Source organism: Solanum dulcamara, chromosome 10 (assembly GCF_947179165.1).
Source record: "Solanum dulcamara chromosome 10, daSolDulc1.2, whole genome shotgun sequence".
NCBI classification, from domain to species: Eukaryota; Viridiplantae; Streptophyta; class Magnoliopsida; order Solanales; family Solanaceae; genus Solanum; species Solanum dulcamara.
In genome coordinates, this window is record NC_077246.1 from 6,526,478 (window position 1) to 6,545,034 (window position 18,557).

The following is an 18,557-nucleotide window of genomic DNA, read 5'->3' on the forward strand; positions in this document are numbered from 1 at the left end:
GGATTCGACTCTGGGGCAGTTCATATTAAAATTCTCATAGAAAAGGAGCCAAATGAGTTAAGTTTAACTCTGGGAGTTATAAAGGGGATATGGAGCAGGAAAATGCTCAACGGAAAGTTGTTGAGGCTACTGTCTCGGCAATTTCCTCACCAGCGGGAATATTCCGCTAGAGCGGGAGTTATCCCGCCAAAGCAGGATTCCGCGAGGCAGAAACCTCAAAAAGAGGTCTCTTATTTTCCCATGCTTTTGCAATGTACTCCTAAGCATTTTGGCTATCTCTAATGTCAATATAGTGACCAACAAAGACTGAATAGCATTAAAAAACAATGGTATTTATATGTACAACGATGTGAAAAGATTAAAAAAGCATCTGATGTTTACAAAAATAGAGGAAAATAGTAAAGAAAGAAGTAAATTGTTTCTTTCATGTCCAAACAGGGCAAATCAATCAAATAACAAAGTTTAACGAGAAGGATAGGGAGTGTCTTCATCCGAATCCAGCCTCTCAGGAGGGTACTCTCCAGCCCAGGCCTCGTTCAGGAAGTTGAACTCGCGGAAGTCCCCGTGCTCCTAGTTGGAAAGCTTCTTCGGGGAGTAACACAAGAGAAGATGACCCTAATCGTCTTCCACATCCTTATCATGAGGCAGTCTCTCTCCAAACATGCCCTTATTGCTTTCTTAAGTCTTTCATACACCCAATTAATTACATTCCTCGGCATGTTTGGTAGACCAAGTAATTACTTGGTAAGAGAGAAATTGAGTGTAATTGAAAGGGAGTAATTACATTCTTCAATTCCCAAGGGAGAATAACGAATTGGTGTAATTACACCATGTAATTACATGAAACTTTTTAAAATTCTTCTTTTATTTATATTTATATTTTTTTCATTTTAATTTATATTTTTTATTATTTATATTCCATTTCCTTCTCATTCTCAACCTTTACTTTTTCACATGATTCCATGCAAATTTTCATATTATTTATTTATTTATTATTCTATTTTTTATTTGCATAATTTTGTTATTATTCTAATTTTTAAATTAAAGTAGAATTCATTACTAAATAAGATTATAAACTTACATTTTCTTTTCTTTTAAATCATATTTATGTACGTTGTGTCGAAATTTGATATAAGAGTATTATATTAAATTTTGTGTTTTGAATTTAGAATTTATGTCATATTTTCAACTTCATTTGTTTTAGTAGTATTGACTTGATATTTCACATTGAAAACCATTTATTTTTTAGTTAATCTTGATAGATTATTTGTTTTTGTCAAATGTTTTAATAATTTTATGGCATTATATTTATAATATTAATATTTTTGTCAAACATACATTTCATGATATTTATAAAAATCTTATACTTTTAGTTTTTATGATTAAATTAATTACAATATACTAATTTAAAAAATATAAATAAATTATTTTTATAATATTAGTTAAGAATATATGCTAATTAATTAATATATATCTTAAATATTTAATTTAATATCATTTATAAAGGTCCTTATTTGTCAAATATAAATTTTAAATTTTAAATGATTAATTTTTATTTTTAAAATTTAATATAACCTTATGATTGCACTTGTGCAACTGAACAGTACACTTATAATTACAATGTAATTACATTCTAACAAATAAACTGATCATTATAATTATTAAACTGTATAATTATATCCTAATAATTACATTAATTTCAATTACCAGATAGCTTTTCAAACAGACCCTAAATATCTTTTTATGCATAAGCATACCAAAAAATCCCTTGTACTAAACTATGCAATTCGACACGACAAAACTAAGAATAAGGGCAGCCCGGTGCACTAAGGCTCCCGCTATGCGCAGGGTCCAGGGAAGGGCCTGACCACAAGGGTCTATTGTACGCAGTCTTACCTTGCATTTCTGCCAGAGGCTGTTTCCAAGGCTTGAACCCGTGACCTCCTGATCACATGACAGCAACTTTACCAGTTACTCCAAGACTCCCCTTCATGACAAAACTAAGAATATAAATATTAAATATTTTTTAAATAGATAAATGGGATAGTCTCTTTCAGAGAATGACAAAACAAGAAAAGGAGGTCTAAACTTTTTATTTATTTGAGTTGAAAAGGAAAGTGGTTATAATTCAAAAAGAAGAAAAAGTCAAGTAGTTATAAATATCTCAACGTGGAGGCAACTTAAAGGTAATGTTTAGTACTCCTATTTAAAACCAAATCCTCAAATCAAATCGAATCGATCAATTAAGTTAAACCAATAAAATAATTAATTTATAATTTAGTTTAATTAATTTGATATTGAAAAAAATAAATTAATCATTATTAATTTGATTTATTATTAATAAAAAAAATCGAATTGACATAATACATATATAATTATTTTTACACAAAAAAATATTAACTATAATATGCTTTGTAAGTATTTTTAAATTAGTTTATAACTTTCAATATTTACATATATTATTTCATATTTAGGCTTGTAATATGACTAAAAAAATTGACATGTATTGTGTCTTTTCGTGTGGTTTTGATATGTTTTCTTAAGACAATGTCTTGAAAATGACATTTACGTCTTATGTTTTTCGATTTTATTTATTCAAGTATCTTTGAGATGTCATTAAGCAATATAATCACACGATCAAAGAAACAACATTCAATTGAGAACTTCAAGCGCGAAATTAAATTACACGATCAAAAGAACAATCTCTTTAATTTAATTTATTTTTCAGTCACGATATAATTGGAAGAAAAAAAACAAGAAAACTGATCAAAATAAAAAAAATTAATTAATTATATTTTAATTTAGTAAATGATGAACTAATATAAGAAATAATGTTTGACAAAGATAAGAAGGAGTAGCAAATTTTAAAAGCTTTATTAAAAAAAAGTTCTACTAGTCACAGCCTAAATTAAATATCTTTTCACATCTCATAATATAAACCATGTAGTATTAAAAAACTAATATAATGATGCTAAGTTTCCGCTGTTTTACATCACCTCCTTCTATTTTTTTGCCAAAACCCCATAGTTTTCTTCCTTTTAAATCTTTCATATTACCAATTAATAACTCTAGTCGTTCAGAAATGGATTCATATACGACGTCGTCTTCAGCAGAAAGTAAACTCCTTTTTCGTCAGTTATTCGACAAGGAATCATCTACTTATACTTACCTTCTTGCTGATTCTCTGCATCCTCATAAACCAGCACTGGTAAATTTATTTCTGTATAATCTTGTTTAATGTGTATTTTGATGTATGATATTTTGTTAACGTGATTATGTAAATGTAAAATAGATGTGTTTGCAATAAATGGAAAATAAATCAACCATAAATAAAATTTTAAGAAACATGAATATGTTATTGATAAATAGTGCGGGTACAATTTTGGTTCCCTTGATTCTTTCTCTTTGGATTTTCTCATTGATTCGAGAGCCGTGAACTAGGATGATTTATGTTTGATCTCCATCATGATTCGAGGGTGTTCCTGGCATATTTCTCGAACTAACTTCATGAAAGGATTTGTAGATCTTCTTAAAGTATTTGATTATCCAGAAGAGTTCGACATATTTTTATCTCTTTATGAATATTTCATGAATGTATAAAATTTTTGAGATGCTTCTCAAGGGAATATAATTAAGGTTTAGGATAGAGTAGCTTTTGAGAAACCCATACTTAAATAGAACTCATCTCGTAGAGTCTTATAAAATTTTGGTGTCTACAAAATGATCATGTTATCCCGTGAAATTAATCCAGATGCATGTAAGTGAGAGATTGGCTCATGGATGATCATGTTACTAAGAATAAGAGATTGACTCACAAAATCTTAGTAGCTCGGTTGATTGATTAACTGAAGTTTCACTTTGTTGATGAGGGAGGTTTTGATTTCCTACCTTGTAATCCCCTCCCCCATTTCCCCTTCTCCTGCCCTGTTGTAAATAAAGAAAAAAGGAAATATTCAAAAATAAATAAAGAAGTAAAGAGAGGTTGGCTCAATGCCGAGCTAGATCGTCTCCAACTTATAGGTTGTGGGTTCGAGTTACATTGGGGTAAGTGGAAGAAATAAAAATGAGGAATACCCTCCAGGGAGGTGGATAAAACTTGAGGTTATTAGTAGCTAGAGCTCAAGAAGTGCTTATGAAGGAAGAAAAATTTAATTAACTAAAATTGTTACCAGCTGACTATTTCAGGCTTAGCCAACTGTTTTTACTTTGATATATTTGGGATCACCTTACATATAGATTAATCTAGTTTAATCACCACTAATAATCAGTTGAAAAGATAAAGAAGAAGATTGATTAGGTAATTTGGAGCTAATCAATTGGCAGTTCAAATATTTTTATCGGCGGTGATAAGGGGCTAAAAGATACACTACTTTGATTCCTGTTTCAGAAATAGATAATTTGGTATCCCATTATATAAAGGCAGGCACAGATTATAGATGTGAATGTCAAGTATATATATTGTTGCCGTAAACACATGAAAATCTAAATTCTGTTAATTTTGATTAACATTACCTTAGCCTTTTGAGCTGAAGGAACAGAAACTCATTGGTTTATTTCTCAGTTCAATTTATGGTAGCATGGCTCTCATTTCTGTGTGTTTCCCTGCGTAAAATTTAGTCATGGAATTAACTGATGTAAGTAATCCAACTGCAGTTGATTGACCCCGTGGACAGAACAGTGGATCGTGATCTTGCACTAATCAAAGAATTGGGATTGAAGCTTATATATGCTATAAACACACATGTTCATGCTGATCACGTCACTGGCTCTGGCTTGATTAAGGTTGGACTTATTTTCTTTGAACATAATACTTGATTACTTCATTTGCGGATTTGACTACATTTTTTCAAAACTGTCCTCTTCTGTTTCCTGGTGCTTCATTATTATCTTCATTGCTGCAGACTAAGTTCCCTCATGTGAAATCAGTCATTTCTAAAGCAAGCAATGCAAAAGCTGATCTTTTTGTTGAACCTGGTGATAAGATCTACTTTGGAAGTATCTTTCTGGAGGTACGCGGACATATATATTAGGGTGCATATAAAAGATATTTAAGTTCAAATATTTCTAAAAGTTATTGTTGGGGTCAAAATTCATAATAATGAACTTGGTTCTATAAGTTCCATTTTAAAAGTATTTTTTAGTACAGTTCTATGAAATAACCATGTCATACATGTCTGCTTGACTTGCAAACACATGACAATTATTAACAGTTTGTTGTGCAGTTGGTCATCAATCATCATGGCAGCCATGTGATTTTGTTTGAGATGAGAATGAAACTGTTTTGATTCATTTAATGTACTGGGCCTAGTGAGCAACAAATTTGGCAAAGGAAAAATGGAGCTGAACGAAAGCACTTAATTGGATATTTCGTTTGCTGCAGAAAGCATTAGTGCCTGCCCCATGGCCATGGTAGTCGTTATAAAAAATGAAATATATAGTCACCTTAAAATTAGTACTTGTGTAACGAAAAACTCAGGTTAAATTATTGGTACAAAACATTGAGGGAAAAGTGTTATAATCTTATTAATTGATACCGTTTTATTCTCAAATAAGTATTATGATTGGAACAGTGAAATGTTGTTGTGGTAGATTCATTTAGACCATCATAATCATCCCTCGGTAGTACAAAAACAATAAAGTGGGATCAAAGGAGAACAAGAAAAACAGCTACCAATTCTCTTAGTTGGCCGTTATAATTCATGAATATTTGGTTGTAGTGCTGAAATTTACCTTCCATCTTCGAGCTATATTCTAATAAACTTTATTACAGGTTCGTGCAACTCCTGGTCATACAGTAGGCTGTGTTACCTATGTTACAGGAGATGGAGTCAATCAGCCTCAGCCAAGGATGGCATTTACTGGTGATGCTCTATTGATAAGGGGATGTGGAAGGACAGACTTTCAGGTACATCCTCCTGATGTAGTGCGTGATTTTAGTTGAATTATGCTGGACCGTTTGACCAAAAGAAATCGTGAGTTTGTGCTCAAGCTCATGTAAATGGTCCTTAAACCATTATGATTTTAATCAATTTAGTTCTTACAAAAGCTTAACGATGCTCTATGTTTGAGAATATTCTTGAGGGATGGGGTTAGTACTCTGTTGGGACAAGTAAAGGGTGGTTTAGACCGAAAAAACTACTGAAAAATGTCGTTGTTAACATCATATTTGGATTTACAATACCATTGCTGAGAATTTGAGGAACAGATATCGTCCAATTTGCATGATTAAATCAAGGTATAATTACGTTAGGCAATTCATAATATCCTGATCTTTAGTTGTTAGTAGTTTGAGGTGGAGTTCAGGAAATGAAATAAAGTTTTCTGTCTATTAGTATCAAATTTTAATTATTTTTCTTACTTTTCTGCAGGGTGGAAGTTCAGACAAATTATATGATTCTGTTCATTCGCAGGCAAGGATATAATATCTGTTTCCTTCTATGAATTTAATTACCCGAATTCTAAAAGGAAGAACAATATAATTCTGAATGTTCCGTTCTTTTCTTATCCTTACTGTTGTTGATTCATCATCACTTTGTGTGAACAGATTTTCACATTGCCCAAAGACACATTAGTATATCCTGCTCATGACTACAAGGGGTTCACCGTAAGGATATACCTATTATCCTTTTTTCAGGTTATGAAGTGGCGGTTCTCAACTTGTTTACACTAGTGCATTTCATTTGCAGGTCAGCACAGTGGGGGAGGAGTTGCTTTACAATCCTCGCCTGACAAAAGATAAGGTACTTCTCTACTAGTAGTCTTTACTGTAGTTTTAATTTCACGTGAAGCTCATCCTTTTGTGGTTAAAGTGTGAGGGAACATGCTCAATTCACATTCCTCTGTGGTCGGAAAACTTGACAAGATCTGTCTTTAGCTACCGAAGTGGACAAAAATGCGAGTTTAGTTGTTCAATTAGTCATCTAGCTGCTTTCCGTTTGCATCATAGAGTTGACTATAGTTACATAAAAATTCTAACTATACGCGTTTGTTGTTAATTTCTCTTCTTTTTTCTAAGAAAACCTCGTTCAATTCTTGTTTCTCATGTTGCTAAAAAAACTAACAATTTTGCAGGAAACTTTCAAGAATATCATGCAAAGTGAGTAAGCCATTCAATTTTTTTCCCTTTTTCCCTCTCAATAGCTTTTTTTATCAATCTTTAGTTGCTGATTAAGGCACTTCTTTCCTACAGATTTGAATTTGTCATATCCAAAAATGATCGACATAGCAGTTCCATCTAACATGGTTTGTGGATTGCAAGAGACGAAATCTGATCTCTGATTTGATCCTTTTAATGGTACCAGAAGCTGTAAATTGAGAGCAGGGATATACACATTTGAAAGTGAAAACTGAGTTTATATATGTTTGTGGAAATATTGAATATTAAATATTTGGTTATCCAATGAGTTTATAAGAGCTTTCCTGTGATAATATGAATCTTGACTGGTTTTATGAAACTTCATAATATGAAAACAGTGATTCTTTTATTTGATCCTCTTCTTCATAGTTGGTTGCTCCAATGTAAGAATCAAACAGGTAATACTAGAGATTTAAGAAAAAACAAATGTAAGAATGAGACTAGTACTACTACTACAACAACCTACCTAATATGATCCTGCAACGTGTTTCGAATTCTAATGTAAGCTACAGAAATACCTCTTACTTCCAGACATTTTCATAGAAACTCTTCTTAGACTTTGTCGTATGCTTTTTCAAGGTCAACCAACACCACATGTAAGTCCCTCTTCATTTCACCAAAGTCACTAAATTATTTCTTGCAATGAAAAGCCTTTTTGAACTTTACCGAAGTATCACAAAAGTCATTAAACTAACTTTACCAAAATATCACCAAATCAATTTTGTTAAATAAAAAAATTACTCAATTTCGCTTAAATATCCCATTAGAAAAAATAAATGAAATTAAGTGATTTTTCTATTGCAGAAACTATTTAAGGACTTTTTATACTACTTATTCATATCTATTCCTTATTAAAAATAGTTGTTGGTGTTGCTACCTCCAACATGAGGGTCACTTTTCTACATTGTCAATACTTATCCAAAATTAATTATTTTTCTAAATTTGAAATGCAGTTGCACATAGTCACGTGGAAGCTCATAATTAGTCAATCATAACAACATAGACAACGAATAACAGTTCATCAAATATAAATAATATCGATCCAAAATTCACAAGTCAAAACTTATTCCAAAAACTACAACTTCAACAATTAACTTTTTGGATTCAATGAGTGAAGAAGGCAAGGAGAGTCATCATCACCACCACCATCTCCCCCACCATCACCACCACCACCACCACGGAGAAGACCAATCGCCACCGCCGCCACCTCCCCCTGAATATGGAACTTTTCAAGCATCTTCTCAACCGGTGATGGGATTTCCTCAGCCGGTTCCTCCGCCTGGCGCTACCGGGACACCTTCTCCTGAATACTATGCTCATGGTTATCAGGCTGTGCCAGGTTCTTCTTCCACTCTCTCTCTGCTCCTACACTAATCAGGCTTCATCCGACCCCATAAAATTATACTATTTATACCTAGTTAAAAAAAAAATTATATATAGAGAAAGAGAGTAGATGTCGAACCCTTTTGGTTAGTTTATTAGTTACTTTTTCAGATTTTGAACCTCCTAATTGAAAATGTTGTTCAATGTTTTGCAATCACAAGCTCAAGAAAAGTACTTATCCCGTTTGGTTATATATTTTGAAGTTGTATTTGGATATGCATTTTATTAGGAAAATATTTTGAACTTTTTGTGAGTGAAAATGAAATTTCTCCCAACTGAATTTTTTTTGAAGAAGAAATGTTTTCAAAATCTAATCCTAGATAAATTTTCACAATTTCTGTGAGTCTTTGATTTGGGGGCACCCTTATAGGTAAGAGTTTGGTGGAGCTTCAATAGCTTTGGCTCAAACTCTGTATTATGTTTTTAAAAAGATCAGTTAATAATCTATTCAGAACCCAATAAGCAAAAAAGGATTGTGATCCAGAACTCATAAATTAAAAATCTTGGCTGTGTCTTTGATGTTATTTTCATGTTTTAGGGCAGAATTGACTTTGATAGGGACAATTATGTTGAACTAACTTGAAATGAAGCCATAAGAAGCTTTGTGGTAGGTTGTAAAAATAGTCAAATGATGATTTTTCTTAGAAGAATAATTATAAAAATAAATCCTATTCCATAGGCGGATACATGATTTAAATTTGATGGTTCAATCTTTAGGTTCTTACCAGTGAACTCATTACCCTATTGAAATTATAGGTTAAGAATTTTATATTTGTTGATTTTTTGATATATGTATTCATGATCCATGTCGAAAATTTTGGGTTTAATTGATTTTATACTAGACACACCTATGCCTATCCTGACTACATATATAAGTTTGGGATTGAAGCACCGTTGATTGATTGATTGATTAGCTACAATTCATTCACCCTTTGTTAGAAATGTTAAACTTGATATATCCTATTAAGAGGAAATAGTCTTGTAGGATTATACTTTTCTATATTTTTAAGGCACTATGATGAGGCTATCGATGAGTTCTAACATTTGGAGCATCAATTTATTAGAAGTTCGGAACTATTGTCAGTTTGTTACTTTAAATTTTCTGCCACTTTTCCTGATGTTTTAGGTTATATTGCTCCTGATCCTGAGGGAAGACCCGAGAGACAGCATCGCCTTCCTTGCTGTGGCATTGGTGTTGGATGGTTCATGTATGTTTCTTTTTTCTTTTCCCCTTAATTAATCAGAAGATGTTCATATTGCTTTGTCCATTTTAGTAACATATGTTTCTTGCATATTAGTAGTTATCTTCTGTACCAGTTCCGATCTGTCCATACGACTAATACTACTTTATAGTCTTGCTCAAATGTATATTAGAGGCTAAGTGATGATCTTTCTTTGTTATCCCTCTGCTTTGTATTCTATTCTCTTGATTTGCTTGTCATTTCCTGTCTTGGTTAGTACAAGGTAAATGTGCCTTGCAAATATAGTGATGACAGATTCAATCTCCAAATACATACCATCAAAGACCAAGGAAATCAATGAAAAGTAATAAAACACTCTTGAATGTTTCCTTGAATGGGTGTTGGAAATCGTGTCCTTGATCTTTCATATTCTCCTCCAAGAGAGCTCGTTTTGGGAGAAACTAGTAACTTGAAAAGAATCATTGAAAAGAAAAAGTGGATTGATTGAAACATACTCCCTCCGTCCCAATTTAAGTGTCTTAGTTTGTCTGGGCACGAAGTTTAAGAAATAAAGGGATACTTTTGAATCTTATGATCTTAAATTAAAGATGTGTAGAGTCCTTTTAATCTTGTGGTCTTAAATTTTCTACGTAGAATGTATGAATTGGAAAACTTACTTAATATAGAAAGAGAGACTAATGGCATTTAGTGACTTGAAGCTTCAAATATGCTGGTGATATTCTTTTCCCTCCAGGATTTCTACTTTCCTATGTTTTCATTGTTAGTTGGAATTGCGGTGACCCTGTCTTGTTTCGCACTAAGGCATAGTTGTTTTTGTTGCTGTTGTTGGGAAGGCCTAAAACCAAATGCTGCAGCATCCTTGTGCTTCATTGTCTAAAAAGGAGCTTTTTGACAAACGTTTTTCTCTACGAAGGAGAAGAAATAAAGTTACTAAAGCGTGTATATACATATATATTGTTCCAGTAGAGATAAAGAACAGGCCAAGGGATCTGTGATAGAACAATGGATAATACAAGAACTTTCTGTTGAACATGTTAGTTGATTAAGAAACTATAATATCCTGTAATTTGACCTTATGTATTTCGAGGTGTCTCACATTCGATGATACTTAGCTGTCTGTTTCATTTTTTTGAAGGTTCATTATCGGTTTCCTTCTTGCTGGCATCCCTTGGTATCTAGCTGCATTTGTCCTGCTTTGTGCACAAATTGATCCTCGAGAGAAACCAGGATACATCGCGTCCACCATTGCTGTAAGTCATCTGTTTTCTTAGGCAGCAAATCTATTAACTGATGATACATTTTTGGCTACAAAGTCAAGGTTTTGCAACTTAATCAGAGTTTGAAAAACAAAACCATAGCCAATTCGCATATAGCTACTTAATCTCTCATGTGATGTAATAATACTATCGTGTGTTGCATTTTTCAGGCTGTTCTTGCTACTTTTGTCCTCGTATTTGGTCTGTCGAAGACTTGACTGGAGAGTGGTTGATCAATCTGTGTGTATTCATATACGAATGCAATCTGGCTTTGCTTGATTTGCATTCTTTTCAGTAAAAATTGCATATCTTTGATTCCTTCTTGTATTTTGTGATCTGCTTGTGAATAAGAGTATATGCATTTGTAATTAAGCTGAATTTACATTATATTGCACCAGAATTCTCCGGTAACTTGCATTAACAATGGGTTAGAACTTTCCCGTGTTCGGGCAAGGGTTATATGCTGCTGGAAAGTAACATGTATCTAATAGAATAATCAATGTGAGTGCAAGTTATCACTATTTTGACTTAAATCAAATGTGTTTGTTTTAATTTGTACAAATGTGCACAGCACAACTGTGCTCTTTTAAATGGAACACATTTGATACTTTTGGCTTTTCCCAGAAATATTAGATAACCTTCACTATTTGAATCTAAGGTCTGTGGAATTAACATTTTGAGATACAGAGAGCTTTTTCTTTTGTAGTTTCTTTCCTCCAATATTTTCTATAGGTTCACTTGTAAGTTGTAAAATCTAAAATATCAGAACAATTGCTATTTTTTAAGAGATAATGATAAAAAATGCAATACTATCATTTTTTTAAGTTTCAAATCTGAAATATCAATTTTTTGTATTTTATATCTTAATTATCACTAATTATTTATCAAAACACATCGTGAAACTAACTAGAACAAGTGTTTGAAATATGATCACCAAAAAGTGTGACAACTTAATATGCCTATAAGATTTCGTCCACATGAAGCTGACTTATTAATTTTGAGACGTGTTTTGATAAATAGTTGGTGATACTTCACGTCGAAAATCCAAACACCTAATAAATTAAGTAGAAAAACTCGCGAAAAAGTGTTACTTTAGGTGTTTTTTTTTATTTATCATTATCATATTTTTTTAATTATAGAAATTGATTATGTGTGCATTTTAATGTAGGGTAGTGATTAGTGTTCTCCATTTTAGGCCTCAATTATTTGATTATTTGCACTATAAAAAAAGATTAAAATCAGGATAGGATGATATGACTTAGAGATATAATTCAAATCTTCTCTAGCCTTGTGATTGGCTAATCAACAAAACACAAAATATTTCCAACCACAATTTCCACTTGTGCAATATTAGCCACCCACGTAGGATTCTCACTTTCTCTATACAAATAAGAATCAGTTCCCTCTTTAGAACCATCCAGATTTGCCAAGCACAAAATATATTTAAAAAATCAACTGTGAAAGGTTGAAGAAAATGGCATCAATGGCAGCAACAGTAAGTTCCACCACAGTTGTTAGAGCAACACCATTTTTGGGACAAACCAAGAATGCTAACCCTCTTAGAGATTTTGTTCCTATGGGCAATGCTAGATTCACCATGGTATATACATATACATCCCCTTTCCTTTTCCATGTTTTAGTTTTTTTTATCTATGTTCGTCTTGTATTTGTGAGTTGCGGAAATAGCCTCCTGTAGAAATACAGGGTAAGGCATGTAGCGGAAGCTTAGTGCACACATCTTACAAATGCGGGTTATTTGTAAGATGATTATGGGTAACATTTTATGTACTGAAGGACAAACATGGTAAAAATGATAACTAACATGTTGTAACAAGTTAGAATTCACTTATATGGTATCAAAAATCAATTTATTTTTGAAAATAAACACCTAGGATAGGGTTAGAGTATAAGTGTAGCTTATGGGTTGAGAACTAATTGATTTTGGTCCAAACCTTGTAATAATGCAAAAATTCACTTGATATGTATAAATAATTTATCTAGAACCCGATTAACTACATTTTTTATAATCTAAAACCTATAAACTCAAAAATCTAGCTTCGCTTCTGTCGGAGTGTGCGTTTGGGGGTGGGGTGGGGTGGGGTTAAAGATCCAGAAAGGAGAACACCTAGATTTTGCTAGCTTTATTAGCATACTAAAAGAAGTTAATATTACAGAGCAAACTAGAAACAACAAAAGAAAAAGAGAAAATAGCCTAAAACCCCCCAACCTATATCCGAAATCCCAACTATACATTCCTCCTGGATTTTATGTGACTTGTTTCCTTCCTGGCATTTGTCAGAGTAATGATTTGTGGTACGGACCAGATCGTGTCAAGTACTTGGGACCCTTTTCTGCTCAAACTCCGTCATACCTCAACGGAGAATTCCCTGGTGATTATGGATGGGACACTGCTGGTTTATCTGCTGATCCCGAAGCCTTTGCCAAGAACAGAGCTCTTGAGGTACAGTGATTTGTCCATCTGTTCACTTCTTTAAATGTTGACACACTTATAAAAAAAAATAAAGTCCTGCTTATAGCAAAATCCATAGCGTCTAAATTCTAAATCCACCACTAAGCTTATTGTTTGTTGATTAAGGTTATCCATGGGAGATGGGCAATGCTTGGTGCACTAGGTTGCATTTTCCCAGAAGTTCTTGAAAAATGGGTGAAAGTGGACTTCAAAGAACCAGTATGGTTCAAAGCAGGAGCACAAATCTTCAGTGACGGCGGACTTGACTACTTAGGCAACCCTAACCTTGTCCATGCTCAGAGTATTCTAGCTGTGCTAGGTTTCCAAGTGGTACTTATGGGACTTGTTGAAGGTTTTAGAATTAATGGACTTCCTGGAGTTGGAGAAGGCAACGATTTATACCCCGGTGGACAATATTTTGACCCACTCGGCCTAGCTGATGACCCTGCCACATTTGCTGAACTCAAGGTGAAGGAGATCAAGAACGGAAGACTGGCAATGTTCTCCATGTTTGGATTCTTCGTTCAAGCTATTGTTACCGGCAAAGGTCCTCTTGAAAACCTATTGGATCACCTTGATAACCCTGTTGCTAACAATGCTTGGGTTTATGCCACTAAGTTTGTTCCTGGATCTTAAAATGATATATGTTTCAATTCTTCCAAAAGTACTCTACTTTTGTGTAACTGAACCCTTCAGAAATGCAAATATGTTGTAGATGAAATCATTTTGAGTTTAGTTGTTATTCTCTTATGAAAGTAATATTTCTCACAATCAACTTGTTTATACAAATTTTATTCCTATTTCGTAGAGATAGAAATGTAGAACCAACCATCGACTTAAATAAAACATTTCAAAACAGTAAGAAAAAGAAAAAGAGACCGCAAAAATGAAAAGAGTAACAACATCGAACTATTTAGAATAGATTAATTGAATAGAAATCTACTACTGGAAAAAGAAAAATTGGATATCAATTCAATTTCATTGTTTTGGCACTCATCCAAAGCTATGTTATATTCAATTTTTCCGTTCTTTACATAACCAAACACTAACTGAAAATCACAAGCCCACAACAGAAAAATCGATGCAAGACTAATACATCTCTAAGAGCTGGTGAATTTGGTAACCGCCTTAGTACCCTCAGAGACGGCGTGCTTAGCCAATTCACCGGGAAGGACCAATCGGACAGCAGTTTGAATCTCCCGAGAAGTGATGGTGGGCTTTTTGTTGTACCTAGCAAGCCTAGAAGATTCCTGAGCAAGCTTCTCAAAGATATCATTGATGAAGCTGTTCATGATACCCATAGCCTTGCTTGAGATTCCTATATCTGGATGAACCTGCTTCAGCACCTTGAAAATGTAGATCTTGTAAGTCTCGATCGACTTCTTCGACCTCTTCTTCTTCTTGTCTCCGGCAGCGTCCTTAGGAAGCTTCTTGCCGGCCTTTGATTTCTCGGCGGCGGCAGGAGCCTTCTCAGCCGCTGGCTTCTTCTCTGCGGGTTTCTTCTCTGCCTTTGGTGCCATCAGTAAGAAAATTTGGGGGCTTTTTGAGTTTGAATTGTGTGAAGTAAAAGGGATGAAGAGATATATTATATAGGAGTTTGGGGCTAGATGTTCATTGGTTACTTTTGGATGACGCGGATCGTGAATTTGAGCCGTTTGATGTTATAGTAAATCAACGGTGTAGAAGGAAGGATGAATTAAATTGTAGTAGATCTCCTTCCTATTCCTTAAGGGTATTTTTGTATTTCAAAATATTTCTTATTTTATTATAATTATTTTTATCGTTATTTGAATAAAAATTAATGAAGAATTTATTATGATCTTATATATATGACATATATTATTCGTTAAAACTTAGAGTATATGAAATTATTCTATTTTAATTGATAAAATGAGATTACGAAAAATAAAATAATTTCCTACATTTTTATTACTTAAAGTGGTTTAAAAAGAAAGAAAATAAGAATAGAGTTCCTTAAAAATAATATTTTTATAAGTAACAAGATCTGTTTTTTTTTTAAAAAAATAAAAAATATATATATACATATATATATATAAAAAAAAGGCATTTTTGACCCATTTTATAATAATAGGGGCATTTTTGACCCATTAAATAACAATAAGGGCATTTCTGGATCAAAGTATTGATGGTAAGGACATTTTCAGACCAAACTATAAATGGAGGGCATTTTTATTCATTTCAAATAGTTTAAGGGTATTTTTGACCCTTTTCCCTTTTTAATTTTATCAACATAAAAAAGGTCAATCGAATAATAATTTTATATGTAATAAATGTATTATATATTAAAGAGAAAAATATCTAATATACCCCTTTACTTTTTCATTTAAAATTGATTTACTCCTCATTATAAAAGTGGATTATATATATCTCTATTGTTACATAAATGACTCATATATATCTTTTTCCTCTAACAGAAGTGCAAAAATCAATTTCAAATTTTAGTTTTTTAAAATGTTGTATTAAAAGAAACACTCATGTAGGGGTATATTTGATCTTTTCCATATGTATTTTTTGGTTTTTTTTTTTATCCAACAGCTAATTTATATTTATTGTTTTGATGGTAAAATTTATATTTTTACTAACTTCTTCTAAAATTTGTTATATATGTACCAATTCTAACACTCATGTATGGGTATATTTGATCTTTTCCACACGTATTTTTTTGGTTTTTTTGATTCAACAACTAATTTAAATTTATTATTTTGATGGTTAAATTTATTTTTTTACTAACTTCTTCTAAAATTTATCATATATGCCCCAATTCTTTTTACAAATACAAAAAAAACTATAATATATTCTGGAAAAAATAGTTTTAAAATTTTTTCTTACATTTTTTTCTCTTTTTCCATTAACACTTTTTTTAAAAAGATCTCATATTTTTACAATAAAGAATAAAAAAAAATAAGAATAAAAATAAGAAACTCAAATATTGATAATCAAAGAAGTCAGAAAAAATCATGTTTGAAAAGTTACATGAATTTGTTTTTTAAACTTACAAAACAAGAAAATAAATTTAAAATTAATGTTTCACTTCCTTGGATAAAGGGGTGTATATGAGCCATTTTTGTAACGTTAGGGGTATATGTGAGTCATTTTTATAATGGTTGGAGTTAACGAGAGGTGTATCAGCTCTAAATGACAAAGTTATGAGATATATCATGTCATTTTCCCTATATTAAGGGCCCGTTTGGTCACAAATATTCTTGAAAAAAAAATGAGAAAAAATTGTAAAGTAGTGTTTGTTGATACAACTTGACAAATATACTTGGCAACATCCCAAGTTCTTAAATACTAAAAAAACTAGTATTTGGGTCAAGTTTAGTATTTGAAAAGTTTTAAATATTTAAAAATATACTTGATATTTGAGTCAATATTAATCTATACTTTGTATGTTTGTAGAAGTGCACGTCATGTGTTATTGTTACGTTTACTCTATATAGCTAAAATGGTGTGGTAAAATTGATAGGAATATTTCATTTTAGAGAAGAAATTTTTCGATAAATACAAAACCAGATACCAACACTTTGTTTAAATGGTTGTTACCGTTGTACTGTATTGTATTATTAGTTTAAATACAATATTTGTTTTGATTGTTAGTTAAATTTTATCATAACGTACTATTTATATTTATCGTTAGGTAACAACGAAAAGTCCTATTTTATATAACGACTGATTCGGTGTGATCGCGTCGTTACCTTAATATTTTCTTCTCATTTTATTTTTATTTATTATTTAATAATTATATTTTAGACATTACCCTATATGTCTATAGTAGCTCAATTATGTATTCTACTTTTCTCGTAGGTTTATCATTCAAATTATTGATGTTTGACATTATGTAATGACACAGAACGATACAATCTATCAAAATATTATATTCGTTAAAACATTACAATATGATAATATAAGACAATATAATACAATACAATATATTATTAGATAATACATAACAACCATCCAAACGGAGCGTAAGTACTTGTTTTAGTAGGATTTTTGAGTTTTCAAATAGTTGCAACACTTTTTTAACGAAATATTTACAATCCTGGCAATATAGACATGTAAATTTATTGAATTTGGTCCATATAAAATTTGAACTAAATTCTAAATTATTTGGTCAAATAATTTATTTGAACTTTACAAATTAAGTAGTTCATTTTATTTTTCAAAATCAAGATTTATTTTATTTGGAGGCCTAAATTCATGTCACGTGTCAAGTGATTGGATATTTCAGTCAAATTCAAGATCAGCAAAATCGTGCCATATGTTCAAATGATGTGATAATCTATGTCAAATTCAAGAATCAATCAAAAGTCATCTTGTGTCCAAAATAACATATTTTGACCAATCGAAATTAATTTTATCACCCAATATTTATGATAAATAGAACCAATCAGAATGTTGTAAGAGAGTTCATTGACACTTGGACTGCCTACATCTACAACTATAAATAGAGGGATTACATAATTTTTTAAGGACATGAGAACTTATAATCATCGACTACATAGTTCAAAGTATTGTCTAACATTTTTAATAATCGAAATACATCTCTAAAATGTATGAATTATCGTGCAATTTGAGAAATATGCTACTTAAGGTCTTTAAATCACAAAAAAAAAATAGCGGAGAAGAATCAAAAACACCATATAATTGCACCAACAAGATTCATTAATAAAATTATATTTTCTTTATTTTTGATTACTGTTAATTTTCATTACTCAAAAATTTACTACGAACAATCAAGACATACAACTCGCATACGTTTTTTTTTTGTTATATACAATCTGATCAAAATATATGATTTGTATACAATTATGTTATTGTATTTTGCATGCCATCTATATACATCTTATTTATATGTATTATATCCAGGCTCTAATGATACATTAGTCATAAAAATAACATACGACTTATTTATATATTGGAGTCTTACAAAATAATATCCTTTTTCTTCTTCTTCTTCTTTTTCTTCAAGTTTCAATATAGAATTTTCATTTTAACCACAATTCTAATGTTCACCAAATTTCCTCAAAAATTGATACACAGACTTCAAAGAATTCGATGCAACAAATAACAATCACAACACACAATTT

The 18,557-nt window shown here is 31.7% G+C and overlaps 4 protein-coding genes across 4 annotated transcripts; 3 read left to right on the top strand and 1 right to left on the bottom strand.

The window, feature by feature from the left end:
- Nucleotides 1-2,972: 2,972 nt before the first annotated feature.
- LOC129870583 (persulfide dioxygenase ETHE1 homolog, mitochondrial-like) lies at nucleotides 2,973-7,484 on the top strand. Its single transcript, XM_055945399.1, has 9 exons — nucleotides 2,973-3,208; nucleotides 4,654-4,782; nucleotides 4,902-5,009; nucleotides 5,771-5,905; nucleotides 6,369-6,410; nucleotides 6,545-6,604; nucleotides 6,687-6,740; nucleotides 7,072-7,096; nucleotides 7,190-7,484. Exons 1-9 carry the CDS (start codon nucleotides 3,083-3,085, stop codon nucleotides 7,276-7,278), a joined length of 768 nt encoding a protein of 255 aa, XP_055801374.1. The 5' UTR covers nucleotides 2,973-3,082; the 3' UTR covers nucleotides 7,279-7,484.
- Nucleotides 7,485-8,125: 641 nt separating this feature from the next.
- On the top strand, nucleotides 8,126-11,435 carry LOC129871553 (60S ribosomal protein L18a-like protein). The gene is made up of 4 exons (XM_055946495.1): nucleotides 8,126-8,474; nucleotides 9,645-9,726; nucleotides 10,856-10,970; nucleotides 11,147-11,435. Exons 1-4 carry the CDS (start codon nucleotides 8,243-8,245, stop codon nucleotides 11,192-11,194), a joined length of 477 nt encoding a protein of 158 aa, XP_055802470.1. The 5' UTR covers nucleotides 8,126-8,242; the 3' UTR covers nucleotides 11,195-11,435.
- A 928-nt stretch (nucleotides 11,436-12,363) lies between these two features.
- On the top strand, nucleotides 12,364-14,217 carry LOC129871551 (chlorophyll a-b binding protein 13, chloroplastic). The gene is made up of 3 exons (XM_055946494.1): nucleotides 12,364-12,576; nucleotides 13,276-13,437; nucleotides 13,573-14,217. Exons 1-3 carry the CDS (start codon nucleotides 12,451-12,453, stop codon nucleotides 14,080-14,082), a joined length of 798 nt encoding a protein of 265 aa, XP_055802469.1. The 5' UTR covers nucleotides 12,364-12,450; the 3' UTR covers nucleotides 14,083-14,217.
- A 133-nt stretch (nucleotides 14,218-14,350) lies between these two features.
- On the bottom strand, nucleotides 14,351-15,016 carry LOC129871554 (probable histone H2B.1). The gene has a single exon (XM_055946496.1). It carries the CDS (start codon nucleotides 14,964-14,966, stop codon nucleotides 14,547-14,549), a length of 420 nt encoding a protein of 139 aa, XP_055802471.1. The 5' UTR covers nucleotides 14,967-15,016; the 3' UTR covers nucleotides 14,351-14,546.
- Nucleotides 15,017-18,557: the final 3,541 nt, after the last annotated feature.

Coding starts and splice junctions, on each gene's coding strand:
- LOC129870583 (XM_055945399.1), top strand. CDS start 3,083: ATGGATTCATATACGACGTCGTCTTCAGCAGAAAGTAAACTCCTTTTT. Junction 5,906..6,368: donor GTGGAAGGACAGACTTTCAG/GTACATCCTCCT, acceptor ACTTTTCTGCAG/GGTGGAAGTTCAGACAAATT. Junction 6,605..6,686: donor ATGACTACAAGGGGTTCACC/GTAAGGATATAC, acceptor TTTCATTTGCAG/GTCAGCACAGTGGGGGAGGA.
- LOC129871553 (XM_055946495.1), top strand. CDS start 8,243: ATGAGTGAAGAAGGCAAGGAGAGTCATCATCACCACCACCATCTCCCC. Junction 8,475..9,644: donor TGGTTATCAGGCTGTGCCAG/GTTCTTCTTCCA, acceptor CTGATGTTTTAG/GTTATATTGCTCCTGATCCT. Junction 10,971..11,146: donor ACATCGCGTCCACCATTGCT/GTAAGTCATCTG, acceptor TGCATTTTTCAG/GCTGTTCTTGCTACTTTTGT.
- LOC129871551 (XM_055946494.1), top strand. CDS start 12,451: ATGGCATCAATGGCAGCAACAGTAAGTTCCACCACAGTTGTTAGAGCA. Junction 12,577..13,275: donor GCAATGCTAGATTCACCATG/GTATATACATAT, acceptor GGCATTTGTCAG/AGTAATGATTTGTGGTACGG. Junction 13,438..13,572: donor CCAAGAACAGAGCTCTTGAG/GTACAGTGATTT, acceptor TTGTTGATTAAG/GTTATCCATGGGAGATGGGC.
- LOC129871554 (XM_055946496.1), bottom strand. CDS start 14,966: ATGGCACCAAAGGCAGAGAAGAAACCCGCAGAGAAGAAGCCAGCGGCT.